The sequence below is a fragment of the Lepus europaeus genome, chromosome 15 (assembly GCF_033115175.1).
Source record: "Lepus europaeus isolate LE1 chromosome 15, mLepTim1.pri, whole genome shotgun sequence".
In the NCBI taxonomy this organism is placed as follows: Eukaryota; Metazoa; Chordata; class Mammalia; order Lagomorpha; family Leporidae; genus Lepus; species Lepus europaeus.
Window position 1 is genome coordinate 57,009,517 of NC_084841.1, and position 17,251 is coordinate 57,026,767.

Here is a 17,251-nt window from a genome sequence, read left to right on the forward strand (position 1 = left end):
TTCAAGCTGCAAATAGGCATTACCCTCATAGCTCTGAGTGCATATTTGGTTTACTTTGTAGCTCTTCCTGTAACTGTAACTGTAGGTCCTTTAGTGATTGCCTGCTTAATTCTTTTATCTTAGGTCCTAGACAAAGGCTCAGCTCTGTGGAGAAGATCACCGTGTTCATTGTTGTTTACCCATTCCCTAGCACATAGAAGCCCAGCAACTCCAATGAACAGCTATTAAATAAATGAATGAATGTGGTTTTTACTTTTTTTTTTTTAAGATTTATTTATTTGAGGGTTTGGTGCTCTGTGCAGTGGGTTAACCCATGGCCTTCAGGGCCAGCATCCCATATGGGTGCCGGTTTGAGTCCTGGCTGCTTTATTTCCAATCCAGCTCCCTACTAATGTGCTTGAGAAAACAGTAGAAGGTGGCCCAAGTGCTTGGGCCCTGCACCCACGTGGGAGACCCAGAAGAAACTCCTGGCTCCCAGTCACTGTGGCCATTTGGAGACTGAACCAGTGGATGGAAGATCTCTCTCTCTCTCTCTTTGGCTTTCTCTGACTCTCTGTAACTCTGCTTTCAAATAAATAAATTTTTTTAAAAAGATTTATTTATTTGAAAGGCAAAGTGACAGAGAGAGAGACAGAGGGATCTTCTATCCACTGGTTCACTCCCCAAATGCTCGCAACAGCTAGGGTTAGGCTAAGCTGAAGCCAAGAGTCTAGAGCTCCATCTGGATCTCTCATGCAGGCAATAAGGACCCAGGTACTTGGGCTGCCATCTTGCTGCCACCCAAGCACATTAACAGGAAGTTGTATTGGAAGCATGGTGTAACCAGGACTTGAACCTGCACTCTAATATGGGATGCAGGTGTTCTGAGTAGCTGCTTAACAGACTGTGCCAGAAGGCCCATCCCTGAATGAGCTTTTTAAACTTTTATTTATTTGAAAGAAATAGAGACAGAGATTGAGAAATAGAAATGGTGAGTGGTCTTCCATCACACTGTGAATGCCTACAACAGTCTGGGCTAGGCCAGGCTGAAGTCAGAGTCCTGAACTCAATCCAGACTGTCCACTTGGATGGCAAGGATTCAAGGACTGGAGCCATCACCTGCTGCCTCCCAGGGTGTGCATTAGCAGGAGCTGGAATTGGCAGCAGAGCCAGGACTTGAACCCAGGAACTTTGATACGGGATGCAGGTATCCCCGGCAGCATCTTAACCACTGTGCCAAACTCTCACCCCTGGATGTGCTTTTTCAAGTGGGAGAGTGAGGTTATCAGGAATTGCACATGACCCTGGACAGGCCACGGTAGATGTTGTATCTGAAAGCACTGGTCTTGCACCAGGTGGTAAACAAGTTGACAGCACTAACACTGCCAGGGTCCTAGCTCCAGAAATCCTCATTTCACTTGTTGTGTTCCTACCCCAGGCCTGCAGAGTCTGCGACTCTGGGGAGGGGGCCAGTAATGTGTGTTTACCAAGGCTTCTGGTTGATTCCAATACACAGTTACCTGTACTGTTCAGGGGGCAGTAATGCCAGCACTATTTATTAATGGTTTAAATTATTCTGCTGCTTTATCCATTCCATTTGTCTATTAATAACAAAGCTCACTTGAAACCATCTCTGTGTGCGTTTCAGCAAGCCGAATCATTACGCGCCGAGCAATGACGTGTACGGTGGTGAGATGCACGTTCGGCCCATGCTGTCCCAGCCGGCCTATTCCTTTTACCCAGAAGATGAAATTCTTCACTTCTACAAATGGACCTCCCCTCCAGGAGTGATTCGGATTCTGTCTATGCTCATCATCGTGATGTGCATTGCCATATTTGCCTGCGTTGCCTCCACACTTGCCTGGGACAGAACCTATGGAACTGGCTTACTGGGAAGTGGTGTGGGCTACCCTTACGGAAGTGGTTTTGGTGGCTACGGAAGTGGCTATGGCTATGGCTACGGCTACGGTTATGGCTATGGAGGCTACACAGATCCAAGAGCGGCCAAGGGCTTCCTGTTGGCCATGGCTGCTTTTTGTTTCATTTTTGCCTTGGTGGTATTTGTTACCAGTGTTATAAGATCTGAAATTTCCAGAACAAGAAGATACTACTTGACTGTGATAATAGTGAGTGCTATCCTGGGCGTCCTGGTGTTTATTGCCACCATTGTCTATATAATGGGAGTCAACCCAACTGCCCAGGCTTCTGGATCTATGTATGGCTCACAGATATATGCTCTCTGCAACCAGTTTTACACGCCTGGAATGACGAATCTCTACGTGGACCAATATTTGTATCACTACTGTGTGGTGGATCCCCAGGAGGTATGAAGAGTGTTTTGCTTTTTTGCCCTATCCTTAGGTCAGAGACTGTCAGCTTGGGATATATAAAAGAGTCACTCTGGCAACTTGTTGAAAATGCTGATGCCAAGGCCCCCCACTCCTTTTTTTTTGGACAGGCAGAGTGGACAGTGAGAGAGAGACAGAGAGAAAGGTCTTCCTTTTGCCGTTGGTTCACCCTCCAATGGCCGCCATGGTTGGCGCACTGCGGCCGGCACACCGCGCTGATCCGATGGCAGGAGCCAGGTGCTTATCCTGGTCTCCCATGGGGTGCAGGACCCAAGCACTTGGGCCATCCTCCACTGCACTCCCGGGCCACAGCAGAGAGCTGGCCTGGAAGAGGGGCAACCGGGACAGGATCGGTGCCCCGACCGGGACTAGAACCTGGTGTGCCGGCGCCGCAAGGCGGAGGATTAGCCTAGTGAGCCGCGGCGCCGGCCCATGGCCCCACTCCTAATTTAAGTCAGAACCTGGGGAAGGGGCTGGCTCTCATTATTAAGATATAATGGACATATCATGTATTCTCCCACTGAAGGAAGAATTCAGTGGTTTCCAGTGTGTTCATAGAATTGTGCAACCATCACCACAACTTCAGAACATTTTTACTATCCCCAGAGGAGCCCATACCAATCAGCAGTCACTCCCGTTTCCCTAGCCCAAGGCAACCGTTAATCATCCTACCTCTGTAGATTTGCCTATTCTGGGTATTTTATGAGTACAGTGTCACAATGCATAGTCTTTTTGTGATTGGTGTTTTTCACTTAGCATAGTGTTTTTAAGGTTTATCGATGCTATAGCATGTACCAGTCCTTTGTTCCTTTTCCCTGCTCACTGATATTCCCTGTGTATGGATGTACCACCTTTTATTTATCCATCAGTTGATTGGCATTCAGAAGTTTTGGCCTGAACCTCTGTTTTAATATCTCTTAAGTTGGGTATAAACCTAAGGTAGAATTTAAAGGTCTTATAATGACTTTGTTTAACCTTTTGAGGAATTTCCAGACTCTTCCAAAGAGGTTATAATTTTATATTTTCACCAGAAATGTGTGAGGATTCCAGTTTCTCCACATCCTCACCAGCACTCACTCGTATTAACTGTGCTGAGAAGTGCCTCTTCCTAGTGGGTGTCATTGGCATTTCCTTGGTAGCTAATGATTTATTGGCCATTCTTTATCATCTTTGAAGAAATGACTGTTCAAAAACTCTTCCCATTTTAGAACTGGGCCATTTTTCTTTATGAGTTGGAAAAATTCTATGTATACCTACAGGAAAGTCCCTTATCAGATATGTGATTTGCAAATATTTTCCCTCATTTTGTCATTCCTCTTTTCACTTTGATGGTGTCCTTTGCACAGAAGTGTTGGTTTTGATGACATCTAATTTAATTTTTCATTTGTTGCTTGTGCATCAAATTGTCATCTTATGATTGCGATTCTCCCAGTCCACACATATGGGAGGGCACCTTCCCATCTGTGTAGATGGTCTTTAATTTCTTTCAAAAGTGTTTTGTGGTTTTCAGAGCTTATTAAGCTGCCCAGGTGATTCAGATTTGCAGGTGGAATTGAGACTATCCCTCTGGACCTGGAACTCATCCTGATTATATTAGCACCTGATATGTTTCTGAGTCCAAGTCTTTGGTTTCTCTTTTCTTCCTTCCACCGACTCAGGAATTCCCAGTCTTTTATCTGAGCGAGTCACTGTTTTGGGCGTTGGAGCTTCTCTAGTAACTGTCTCCCTTATTTTGGAGGTGGGCTGTTGTCTGCAGACACAGGTTTTCAGAATGTGTGTTGTCGCCAGAGGCGATAAGTAGATAGGGACTGGGGTTGGTTCTCTTATCTTACTATGCCCCATCCCTTGTAGTCCTTGGGCTACTTGAAACCTGTGTTCTTTGAAAAATAACTGTCACAGTCAGGTGAACAGCTGGATCCAGGGCGGAGGCCCTGTACCTGCTTCAGTTTCAAGTGCCTCCCAGGCCAGCGTACCACGTACGTACTACACCTTGGACGCTGCAGCACCATCAGCCGCAGGAAGTTTCTTTGTGCTGGGTCTCAGCTGCCCACGCCCACCAGATCAGAAACAGAGAACCTCCCAGACCACAGGGATCCTTGTCCCGTTTGCTTTATGTTAGAGCTGTCTTTGTCATTCACAGGGAGGCACATCCCCTGCAGACTGAAATTTACATTTATTGTCAAATGGTTTGCCAAGTTATGTGTTAGGAACAAGATTGTAAGCATGACTGAGTATTGAAGCTACTTCCCAGAACAGCGCTGTCAAGCCCATTAGCGTCATACCAATGGCGGAGTGAGTGGACTGGTCCTTCTCATCTGTCTATAAAAATATGGCCCTAGGAGCACAGGTTTTGGACCAGACCTCTACAGCTCTTCAGGGGGTGAGGATAGCACCTGGCTGAAGTGTGTTCTGAGTGTGTGTCCAGCCTCAGCCCGGTTGACGTGGGTGAGAGTTTTGGATTTGTCTAAAATGGAACTCTGTGCTTCAGTTTGAATTAAACCACAGACACTTAGCAGTAGGTTCCTAGTTAGATCACGGTTTTAACAACTTGTACGGAGTTGAATTGCCATTAAGTAAGCAACTACAATCTAATCCTGCCAATATCTTTCATCCTTTTTTAGGCTATTGCCATTGTACTAGGGTTCTTGGTTCTTGTGGCTTTTGCTTTAATAATCTTCTTTGCTGTGAAAACTCGAAGAAAGATGGACCGCTATGACAAATCCAATATTCTGTGGGAGAAGGAGCGCATTTATGACGAGCAGCCCCCCAATGTCGAAGAGTGGGTAAGTGTAAAAAGCACTTCCAATCTTTCTGTAAGCCCCAGGTCAGTCTTCATTTTTGGTAATGTGTTAACCTTTGTTCTTAGATTGATCATCTGTGGACATTACAAAAGTTGTCGCTTTGATTTTTATTAAAGGGTTTTGAGAGGGTGAGGTGAAGGAAATTGTTTGACTACTCAGCGAAAATCACATTTCCATTTTCAAGTGGCTCTAGGCTCTGAAACGTAATGAACAAGGGCCTTTGAGAAGCCAAAACCACCTCTTCCTCTCACCCCTCTGTGCTCTGCTCACCACAGGGGAGGAGACACTTGCCCAGGGTGCTGTGCTGGGTGCTGATTGGCAGGAGTGGTTTTGGGTGGTAGCATGGGGCAAGCCTCTGCACTGGCCTTTACCTACGAGATAGTAAAGAGAGATTAGGTTTTTTTTTGGGGGGTGAGGGTGGGAATATACTTTTAATCTTCCCAGCCTTCCTATATGATGGGATCTGCTGAAAGCCCAGGAATTCATTCTCTCCAGAAATACTTCCTGAGTGAGCGTCTCTGTGGTCAGGGTGTCTGCAGCGAGGGCTTGGCTCTCAGAAGTCCCCTCTCAGCATGCTTTGGGAAGCAAGCTGCTTTGACCTGATTGGCCGCCATGAAGCTCAGTGGAGAATATGGATGGGTTCCAGGGCAGGTGCAGTTTGGCCAGTGGGAGTGGAGTGGGAGGGCTAAGGATGGAAGCTGCTGGCCTGTATGAAGACTCCAAAGGCTCCTCAGCGCTGGCATCCTTCCTCTTGGGTATATTAGGAAATCCAGAAACACGGGCTTCAGTTTCTCCCAGTTAGTTAAGGGGCAAAACGACAGCTGTCTTACTAGCAAAGTCGGGCTGGGTGTGGCGTGCGTTTGCCCCTGAGCTGATGGTGACTGTGCCCCTGCAGGGCAGGCAGGTTAAGCCTCTGCCTGGGACTCCCACAGCCTGTAGGGGAGTGCTGGTGTGAGTCCTGCTGTTCTGTTTCCCATCCAGCTTCCTGCCGATGCACCTGGGAAGGCAGTGAATAACGGCCCAAGTGTTTGGATTTCTGCCTCCCCTGTGGGAAACTTGCATGGACTCCCTGGCTTCTGGCTTTGGCCTGGCCCAGCCTGGGCCGTGGTAGGCAACTGGGAAGAGAACCAGTGAATGCGAGATCTCTCTTCATTCTCGTGTGTGTGTGTGTGTGTGTGTGTGTCTCCATGTCTGCCCCTCTGCCTTTCAAATAAATTAATAAATTTTAAAACAAAGAGGCCTCCTTTTGGCCCCCACGAAGAGGGAGGGCGTTGGGGGCTCTGTCCTCTGAGCCATGGCTCCGCGCAGAGCCGCCTGTACAGGGACTGGGCCGGTCCATTGTGAACCGCGGAGTAAGTGTTTTGCTGAGTTTCTGGGTGTGTCGGTTTTCACTGGCTGACGGATTTATTTACTTAAGGTTTCGAGAGGCTTAAAAACAAAACACCCGACTCGAGGGAGCCCAGTGCCAGGAATATCAGAGTCCCAGGGAACTTTGGCCTCCCGCCTGACTTTATTGTCATGAAGGTGTGATCAGTTCTGGGTGCTTCTGATGATTCGGCAGAAGAAGGCCACGCAGGTGGTGATGGTGACGGTTGGGCTTCACTTTTGAAAAGGCAGTGTTTTCATAAAGCTGCCCCTGAATCCCCGGATGTGTTGTTTCCCAGTATCTGCGGTGGTTTTCTGGAGTAGCTAATGTTTCCGGGGAGTGAAACAGTCACCTGTGGAATAGCAGACAGTTGGTTTCCCCCGGACTCATGTTCTGTGTGAGACATAGTCACCTGCATGCCCCTCATTTCTCTTCCTCCCCTTCCGTTTCCCCAGCTGGAATGCCTGGGAAAGGCTCTTTGAATTGTGTTGTTGGGGAATGCTTTTTTTTTTTGTTGTTGTTGTTAAGATTTACTGTATTTGAAAAGCAGAGTTACAGAGAGAGAGGGAGACAGATTTTTCCGTTCTCTGGTTCACTCCCCAAATGGTTGCAATAGGCTGGGGCTGGGCTGGGCCAGGCCAAGGCCAGGAGCCAGGAGCTTGGAGTTCCATCGAGGTCTCCCAGGTGGATGGCAGTGTCCCAAGCGCTTGGACCATCTTCCACTGCTTTCCCAGGAGCATTAGCAGTGAGCTGAATGGGAAGTGGAGCAGCTGGGACTCCAGCCAATGCTCATATGGGATGCTGGTGTCACAGGAGGCGGCTTAGCTAACGCAGTCTCCTGGGAGGTGGTTTTAGCCACTGGTCTGTTGCTTGTCCTCACAGTCTCCTGCTCACCTTAAAGTTCCTGAGCTCAGTGCCCTGTTCCCAAGCTTTCCTCAGGGTGGCACTACCAGTGTGGCCTGGTGGTCTTGTTTCCCCACCGCTCTGGGTCTTTGTACTCAAGCCAGTTTCACGCCGACCTGTCACTGCTGCAGTGGAACTGAGTCTGTCTAACCCATCTGTTGGAAGTGCAGGACAGACGGGTACTTTTTCTTCCTTTTGGTCATTCATTATGAATTCCTATCCTCAAAATACTCTCCATTTAAAATAATGGAAGAGACTTTAGAATGAACTACTTGCACTAAGTCAGGATTGAAATTTGTGCTATGAATTGTGGAGCACTAAGACAAGATACTCCCCATATAGCTAATAAAGCCTGCTTTGGGTGTGATGGTGCTGTCTAAAGTAACAGCTACTCATGCTACTTACTCCCACTGTGCAAACCGGAATAGGGCTGGAGACTTACTACCTTATTAAAGCTCAGTAGCTGGGTGGGCATTTGGCCTAGGGGTTGAGACGCCCAAGTCCTGTATTGGAGTGCCTGGCTTCAAATCCCACGTGGAGCTCCAGATTCCAGCTTCCTGCTGATGCAGACTGAGAGAGGAGACGTGGACTGAGACCCCAACTCTGACTCCAGCCTTTCCTGGCCCTTGGGGACATTTTGGGAGTAAACCAGCAAATAGATCCCTCTGCCTCTCTGTAATTAGCGATGCAGTTAATCAATTTCACTTCCTTGTAATTTTATTTAAAAAGCAACTTTAAGATTATAATCCCCCAGATCAGAAGCACATCAAAAGAGTTTTTTCTTCTTTTTTTTTTTTTGGTTGTGGTAAAGCAAATAAACATTTTATTTCTGCAGCACAAACAGCCTTCCCTTTTCCCCAAGAACATGAATTGACCTCAGCCTTCAAAGCAAAGGACAAAAGCTGACAAGTGACAGAAGGCAAGGTGTTATTAGAAAAATAGATTCTACCCAAGGTGCTCCTCCCAGGGATTCAAACCGCCTGTCGCCATCCCTGGCTCCACAGCAGGGCTTGCTTAATAGAGAGAGGGGGCTGAAAGGCTTTGGGAGAGGCTGGGAACTAACAGAAGCAATTCTAATGAACAAAGAAGAGAGTCTGGCAGTGAGAAGGCCTGGAGAGGGGTAGCAGGAGGTGAGCTTTGTGCCTAGATTTGAGTGCTGAGTAACAGCTTTAATCGTACCAACCATGCCAGACCTGTCACTGAAGCTCAGTTCTGTTGGTCTCTGGAGGTAGAAACTGGCAGTGGGAGGAAAGTAGCATCCTTGCAGCTTCCCCAGGAGACAATTGGTATTTCTTCACCAGCTCTACCCTTTGGCCCAGCCTGCCTCCCCTAAACATCTTCCACACCGTTGAGCTAAAATTTGCACCAGAAAATGGAGTTCAGTGGGGATGCTGCAAGACTTGCCCAAGCCTTCCAGCCTCAGGATTGACATGAGGTTGAAGAGGAGGAGGTCAGGGAAAAGGAAGTTAAGGAATGAAATCGCAATCTCCTCTCATGCCCTACTCACACTCAGCCCCCAGAGCTGGCCTGAGCCAGGCAGACAAGGAAGACCAGATGGCCGGTCTCAGTGTGTGGAGCCCATGCAGGCCTGTTGGACAGACACAGCAGCTGAGGAGGCCAGGAGGGTTCTTTAAGCTCCTAGAGGGAGAAGCAGAGGCCTGGGGTCACGGGGGCGCTGGAAGCCATTGAGCATTCACAGTTCTTAACAGGTTTCAACTCTTTCATATCATCTGTGAGAACACTTGGCAGTTTTCTTTTCTTTTTTTTTTTTTTTTTTTGACAGGCAGAGTGGACAGGGAGAGAGAGAGACAGAGAGAAAGGTCTTCCTTTGCCGTTGGTTCACCCTCCAGTGGCCGCTGCGGTTGGCGTGCTGCGGCCGGCGCAGCGCGCTGATCCGATGGCAGGAGCCAGGTGCTTCTCCTGGTCTCCCATGGGGTGCAGGGCCCAAGGACTTGGGCCATCCTCCACTGCACTCCTGGGCCACAGCAGAGAGCTGACCTGGAAGAGGGGCATCCGGGACAGGACCGGTGCCCCGACCGGGACTAGAACCCGGTGTGCCGGTGCCGCAAGGCGGAGGATTAGCCTAGTGAGCCGCGGCGCCAGCTATTTTTTTTTTTTTTTTTAAGACAGGCAGTAAGAGAGAGAGACAGAAAGAAAGGTCTTCCTTTTGCCATTGATTCACCCTCCAATGGCTGCCGCGGCTGGTGCACCGCGCTGATCCGAAGGCAGGAGCCAGGTGCTTCTCCTGGTCTCCCATGGAGTGCAGGGCCCAAGTACTTGGGCCATCCTCCTCTGCACTCCCTGGCCACAGCAGAGAGCTGGCCTGGAAGAGGGGCAACCGGGACAGAATCCGGCACCCCGACCGGGACTAGAACCCGGTGTGCCGGTGCCGCAAGGCGGAGAATTAGCCTGTTGAGCCACGGCGCCGGGGGCATTTTTCTAATTTCCTGTCTCCATGTCCCTAATGCAGTGGTTTCTCTGCCTTAGGGATTGTTAGGGTTTTGCTCCTCCTCTTGCTGGATGTCTTGTTCTCCATGTTTGCACATTATTTGGTTGTTAACCTGGTTCTTTTTAATCGCTTAAGTGTGTGCTAGCATTATGGTATTTTAAATGTCTTAAGATTCTTCTAATTAAGATTATAGATATTTATTTGAAAGGCAGAATTACAGAGGGAGATGCAGAGAGAGAACTCTTCCAATCTGCCAGTTCACTCCCTAAAGTGGCTGCAAGGCTGGAGCCAGGCCGATCTGAAGCCATGAGCCGGGAGCTTCTTCTGGGTCTCCCAAGTGGGTGTAGGGACCCAAGCATTGGGTCATCTTTTGCTGATTTTTCCAGGTGCAAAAGCAGAGAGCTGGATTGTAAGTGGAGTAGCCAGGATGCGAACCAGTACCCATATGGGATGCTGGCGTTGCAGGCAGTGGCTTAACCCACTACACCACAACGCCAGCCCCATTGATATTTTTTATTATGCTCTCAAGCCCCAGATCTAGTTGCTTTGTGAATAAAAAAATGTATTTTATCTAAGCAAGTATAGGGAATTTTGAAAATAGAGTGAAGTATACAGAAAATTCTGTTCCCTTCAGTTGATACTTCAATGCATTTTTTAGTAAAGATTTTATTTATTTACTTGACAGAGTTACAGAGAGAGGGGGAAGCAGAGAGAGAGAGGTCTTCCACCTGCTGGTTCACTCCCCAGATGGCAGCAATGGCTGGAGCTGGGCCATTTGGAAGCCAGGAGCCAGGAGCTTCTTCCAGGTCTCCCACGTGGGTGCAGGGGCTCAAGGACTTGGACCATCTTCCACTGCTTTCCCAGGCCATAGCAGAGAGCTGTATCGGAAGTGGAATAGCCAGGACTAGAACCAGCCACTGATATGGGATGCTGGCACTGCAGGCAGCGGCTTAGCCTACTATGCCACAGCACCGGCCCCTATTACAGTGATTTTGAAATACAGTGTGTAATTTGGGGCTGGTGCCTTGGTGCACTAGGTTAATCCTCCGCCTGTGACACCAGCATCCCATATGGGTGCTGGTTCTAGTCTAGCTCTTCTTCCAGCTCTCTGCTGTGGCCTGGGATAGCAATGGAGGATGGCCCAAGTCCTTGGGCCCCTGCACCCATGGGGAGACCTGGAAGAAGCTCTTGGCTCCTGGCTTTGGATCGGCGCAGCTCCAGCCATTGTGGCCATTTGGGGAGTGAACCAATGGAAGGAAGACCTCTCTCTCTCTGCCTCTCTCTCTCACTGTAACTCTACCTGTCAAATAAATAAATAAAAATCTTTACAAAAATATAGTGTGTCATTCTTTTTTTTAAAGATTTATTTTATTTTAAAGTTAAGAGTTACACAGAGAGTGAATGAGAGGCAGAGAGAGAGAGAGAGAGAGAGGTCTTCCATCCACTGGTTTACTCCCCAATTGGCCGCAACAGCCAGAGCTGCACCGATCCAAAGCCAGGAGCCAGGAGCTTCTTCCAGGTCTCCTTGTGGGTGAGAGAGGGAGAGAGAAGTCTTCCATCCACTGGTTCACTCCCCAAATGGCGGTAATGGCTGTAGCTGGGCTGGTCTGAAGCCAGGAGCCAGGAGCTTCTTCCAGGTCTTCCACGTAGGTGCAGGGGCCCAAGGACTTGGGCCGTCTTCTACTGCTTTCCCAGGCCACAGCGGAGAGCTGTATCAGACTCGAACAGTGCTCATAGGGGATGAGGGACCTGCAGGCAGAGGCTTAACCTGCTGCACCATAGCTCCAGCGGGTTGGGGAGTTTTGCACAGATAGTCCTGTGGTCCAGGTACTAGTGCCGAGGGTCCATGTGCCTCTCAGTCAGTGTCCCCAGAGAGTGACAGCTCATTTCTATCACATCGGTTCATTTTGCCTGCTCTTAAACTGTATACTGTGTGCTTTTGTGTCCACCCAACCTAGGATCTGTGACTCATTTATGTTGTTGGATCTGCACGATACTGTGTTTTCATTTTGTGTATTTTTTTGGCAAGGTAAAAGCTTTCTCGATTATCTTTTTTTTTTTTTTTTAAGATTTATTTATTTCAAAGCCAGAGTTAGAGAGAGAGGAAAGGCAGAGAATGAGAAAGAGAGATCTTTGATCTGCTGGTTCACTTCCCAGTGGCTGCAATGGCCAGGGCTAGACCAGACTGAAGCCAGGATCATCTTCTGGGTCTCCTGCATGGGTGCAGGTGCCCAAGTACTTGGGCCATCTTCTGCTGCTTTCCCTAGCACAATAACAGGGAGCTGGATCACAAATGGAGCAGATGGGACTCCAGCCGGTGCCCATATGAGATGCTGTCATAGGCAGCAGCAGAACCCACTTCGCCACAGCGTGGGCATCAGCTTCATCCATTCTAAGACCCATTTCCATATTACCCCTCAATGGCCTTTTTCTAAACATCGGTGCTTAGTGGTGGGATGTGGATCCCCCCCACCCAATTCTTGTGTACAGGTGCAGACACAGCTTGATTTTGTAGAGCACAGTGTTGTCGCATGCAGCCACACAGCTTGGGGCAGACGCAGCCTGCCCCTTTTGCTTTTGTGAGACCTGGCAGGGTCTGTCCTTCTCTGCCTCAGTCTCCTCCGTCTATGCAAGTAGAAAGTAGGGGTGGTGCTAGTGCCTACCTCCCAGCTTGTTCCAGTGGGTTGGCATTTGGAAGATATTTAGAATAATATCTTTCATGTGATAATAGTATCCTTTTTAAATAATCTGTTATTTTTAAATTAAAAAAATGAAACCATAATGTACATACTGCTTTGCATTTGCTTTTTTAAAATTTCCCTTGGTTTTGTGGCCATCTTTCCGAGTTTCTCCATATACATTTATCAAATGCTTCTAGCAGCTGTGTGGTATTACACAGGATAACTATGCCACACTTCGTTCTTCTAAGTGTGGGTGTTTTAATTTGCTTCCATATTTTACTATTACAGATACCACTGCAATGAACATTCTCACACGTATCTTTATGTGCTCTTGCTGGTATTTGTTTTGCTATTGTAGATACCACTGCAGTGAACATTCTTACACATATCTTTATGTACTTTTGCTAGTGTTTGTACAAGATAGATTTCTAGAACTGGTCATCAGGTGTGCGTATCTAAAATTTTGTTATGTGGTGCCAAGTTGCCTTGTTTTTTAAGGCTTTGCAGTTTCTACTGAGTGGTTTATGGAATTGCCTATTTCCTGGCATTTTTCTTGTTCTAGATGTTATCGGTCTTTTTGTCAATTTACTAAGTGAATATTGAGTTTCATTTCTAAAAATTTTGTGATTAGGCATGTGTTTATCTGTTTATATTATTTAAGAATTTTTATTTCTTGCTTAGAGAGGGAGAGGTAGAAGGGTGAAGAGGTCACATCTACTGGTTCATTCCCCAGATCTCTGCAGTGGCTGGGGCTGAGCCAGGTGGAAGCTGGGAGCTGGGAATTCAGTCCACGTCTCCTTTGTGAGTCTGATGAACCCAGTTGCTCGAGCCATCACTTCTGCCTCCCAGGTTCTTCATTAGCAGGAAGCTGGAGCCAGGGGCCAAAGTCAAGTCTAGAACCCAGATAGTCCAAAATTGGGCACAGGTGTCCTCGCTGCTAGCCAACACCCACCCCGAGTCACTTTCTTATGGTATGTGTGTGATAGCAATCTTAGAGGGTAGAGAAAATAGATGTTGAAGTTAAATCTGCTTTTGTATCAATAGAGTGCATTTTCATTCACATGCCTAGGGTCACACTGTGGGTGACAAAGCCAGCATAGAACCTAATTAAGCATTTCCATGCCAACAAACTCTTGGGGGGAAAAATATCTTTGTTACCTGTTTTATAAATCAGACATCAAGTGCACAGATACAGATCTATCCAGTTTTTGGTTCATGACATTGTTGTCTTTGGTCCACGCTTAATGTTCTAGTTACATTCCTCCCTCCTTCCCTCCCTCCCTTCCTTCCTTTCATATTTATTTATTTACTTGAGAGGCATAGTTACAGACTGAGAGGTCTTTCATCCACTGGTTCACTCTCCAAATGGTCACAACAGCCGGAGCTGGGCCGATTCAAAGCCAGGAGCCAGGAGCTTCTTCCAGGTCTCCCACACAGGTGCAGGGGCCAAAGCACTTGGGACACCCTCCACTGCTTTTTTTTTTCTTTTTCTTTTTCTTTTTCTTTCTCTTTTTCTTTCTTTTTTTTTTTTTTTAAAGAATTATTTATTTATTTGAAAGAGTTACACAGAGAGAGAAGGAGAGGCCTTCCATCTGCTGGTTCACTCCCTAGTTTGCCACAATGGCCGGAGCTGCGCCCATCCAAAGCCAGGAGCCAGGAGCTTCTTCTGGGTCTCCCACATGAGTGTAGGGGCCCAAGGACTTGAGCCGTTTCTGCTGCTTTCCCAGGCCATAGCACGAGCTGGATCGGAAGTGGAGCAGCCAGGTCTTGAACCAGAGCCCATATGGGATGCCGGTGCTTCAGGTCAGGATGTTAACCTGCTGCGCCACAGCTCCGGCCCCCCTCCACCACTTTCCCAGGCCATAGCAGAAAACTGGATCAGAAGAAGAGCAACTGGGACTTGAACTGGTGCCCATGTGGGATGCTAGTACTGTAGACCGGCTTTAACTCTCTGTGCCACAGCACCGGCCCCTCATTTTAAGTGTTTTTTAACTTCCCAGAAAGTGTCCCTTCATGTAGCATCTTGGCACTTGCCTTCCTAACTCAACATTAGGTTAACAAGATTCACCCACATTCTTGTATATGGCTGGAGCCCATCTTGTATTAGCATTGCGATCCTCTGCTTTATAGCATTTTCTGACACTTTATTCAGTTTCCTGTTGATGAAGTTTTGGATTATTAAGAACACTGACATGAACATCTCTCTTTTTTTGTACTCATTAGCCAACCTCTGTATCCCTCTCTCATTCCTAACTTTCCCAACCCCTGATTACCACTGTTCTACTCTAACTATGAGATAAGTTTTTCAGCCTCAGCATACACTTGAGAATTTGTGGTGTTTGTCTCTCTGGGCCTGGGGCCTGTGCCTGGCTTAGTTTATTTACCACAGATGACTGGATTCCATTTTTTTTATGGCTGAATAGTATTCCATTGTGTGTGTATACCACATGCTGTTTGTCCATTCTTCTGTTGATGGCTTGTAGGTGGACCTGTATCTTGGCTATTGTGAATAGTGCTACGGTTCATGTGGAGTGCAGATGTCTCTTTGAAAGACTCCTTCATTTCTTGTGGTTACTAACATAGTAGTTGGATCCAGCAGGAACATTTTTGAGTCACCCATGCTTGTCCAAGCTTCTTTTGTGTATGAACCTAGCAGTGGAACTCCTAGGGTGTAGAGTTATGAATGTACATGTTTATAAGATAATGCCAAATTATTTTCCAAAGTTTACCCATTTATACACACATATATTTTTAAAGATTCATTCATTTATTTATTTGAAAGAGTGAAAGAGGGAGGCAGAGAAAGAGAGTGTACACGTGCACACACAAGTGAGCTTCCACCTGCTGGTTCACTCCTCAGGTGACTGCAGTGGCTGGGCCTGGGTCATTCCTAAGCCAGGAGCCAGGAGCTCCATCCAGGTCTGCCACATGAGTGACAGGGGCTCAAGTACTTGGGCTGTCTTCCACTGCTTTTCTGAGTGCATTAGCAGGGAGCTGGATTGGAGGACGAATAGCTGGGACTTGAACCAGCACTCAGATACAGGATGCTGGTGTTGCAAGAAGTGGCTCAACCTGCTGCGCCACAATGCCAGCCGGAAGTTTGCCCTTTTATAATCTTTCCAGCTACTGTTGGTGTTGTTAGACTTATAATAATGTTTGCTAATCAGACGTGTAAGAGTGCTTCACTGTCATCTTGCCTTGTTTTCTGAGTGGCTTGTGTTGTTGGCCTCATGGGTTGTCTGCTTTCTACACTGGGGCAGTTGCTGAGGAGGCAAAACTCAGCTGGTTTCTCTGATAGTTTGGTCAGAGATTTGATGGGGTAAAGGTGAGCTTTTATGAGGCCTGGTTCTGAGGTGGTGCAGCCTGTTGGGTGATCAGTGCACTTTCTGCAGGTGACTCACCATGACAGATAGGACAAGCCCAAGTTAGGAAAGCGGTGCTCCTTCCCTGTGCCAAGGAGGTCTTTTTTTTTTTGGGGGGGGGGTAAGATTTTATTGATTTATTTGAGAGATAGAGTTACAGAGAAAGAGGGACAGACAGAGAGAAAGGTCTTCTATCTGCTGGTTCACTCCCCAAATGGCCTCAACGGCTGGACCTGGGCCAGTCTGAAGCCAGGAGCCAGGAGCTTCCTCCAGTCTCCCACCCCCACCCCGTGAGTGCTGGGGCTCAAACACTTGGGCCGTCTTCTACTGCTTTCCCAGGCCATCGCAGAGAGCTGGATCTGAAGTGGAACAGCTGGGACTCGAACCAGTGCCCATATGGGATGCTGGCACTGCAGGCGTTAGATTTACCCGCCATGCCACAGTGCCGGCCCAGCACGTGGTCTAAGGTATTTGTCCTGCCAGTGCGGTGGGAATGCCAGTGGTGGCACTGGTCAACATGGGTGGCATTCTAGAGCGTTATGAATACCACGACATGCGGCTCACTTTCTCCAGGGTAAACACTTAGAATGGGAGCCTGAGTCTGGGGAAGCACACACATCTCCCGTGAACAGTGAGGGTCCATTGTGAAGCCTCTGTGCTGGGGATTAGACTTTCTTGATGCCTTCAGTGACTGAAAGAGTGAAGCAGTGACTTAAAGCCAAGAACCTCAGTTTCAGGTGCTCCTAATTTGTTTTTGGTAAAGTTAAGAAAAAAATTTTCTCCAAGTCTTTATTTTTTAAAAAAATTATTTATTTGATAGAGTTAGAGAGAGAGAGAGACAAGTCTTCCATCCCCTGGTTCACTCCTCAAATGGGTCGATGCACAGCCAGGAGCTTCTGGGTCTGCCACGCTGGTGCAGGGGCCCAAGGACTTGGAGCATCCTCCACTGCCTTCCCAGGTGCGTTAGCAGGGAACTGCGTTGGAAGTGGAGCAGCTGGGTCTCGAACAAGCGCCCATACGGGATGTCTGCATCACAGGCTGAGATTTTTTTTTTTTTTGACAGAGTGGACAGTAGAGGGAGACAGAGAGAAAGGTCTTCCTTTGCCGTTGGTTCACCCTCCAGTGGCCGCTGCGGTAGGCGCGCTGCAGCCGGCGCACCGTGCTGTTCTGATGGCAGGAGCCAGGTGCTTCTCCTGGTCTCCCATGGGGTGCAGGGCCCAAGGACTTGGGCCATCCTCCACTGCACTCCCTGGCCACAGCAGAGAGCTGGCCTGGAAGAGGAGCCACCAGGACAGGATCGGTGCCCTGACCGGGACTAGAACCCGGTGTGCCGGCGCCGCAAGGCGGAGGATTAGCCTAGTG

General features: G+C 48.0%; 1 protein-coding gene across 2 annotated transcripts in view; it reads left to right on the plus strand.

The window, feature by feature from the left end:
- The window catches only part of OCLN (occludin), a 72,534-nt gene that overhangs the window by 28,479 nt on the left and 26,804 nt on the right, over positions 1 to 17,251 (plus strand). For both annotated transcript variants that reach the window (XM_062212205.1, XM_062212204.1), the window contains exons 3-4: positions 1,628 to 2,303; positions 4,949 to 5,110. In XM_062212205.1, the coding sequence (XP_062068189.1) occupies positions 1,628 to 2,303; positions 4,949 to 5,110 (838 nt within the window). The remainder of the gene's footprint in view (positions 1 to 1,627; positions 2,304 to 4,948; positions 5,111 to 17,251) is intronic.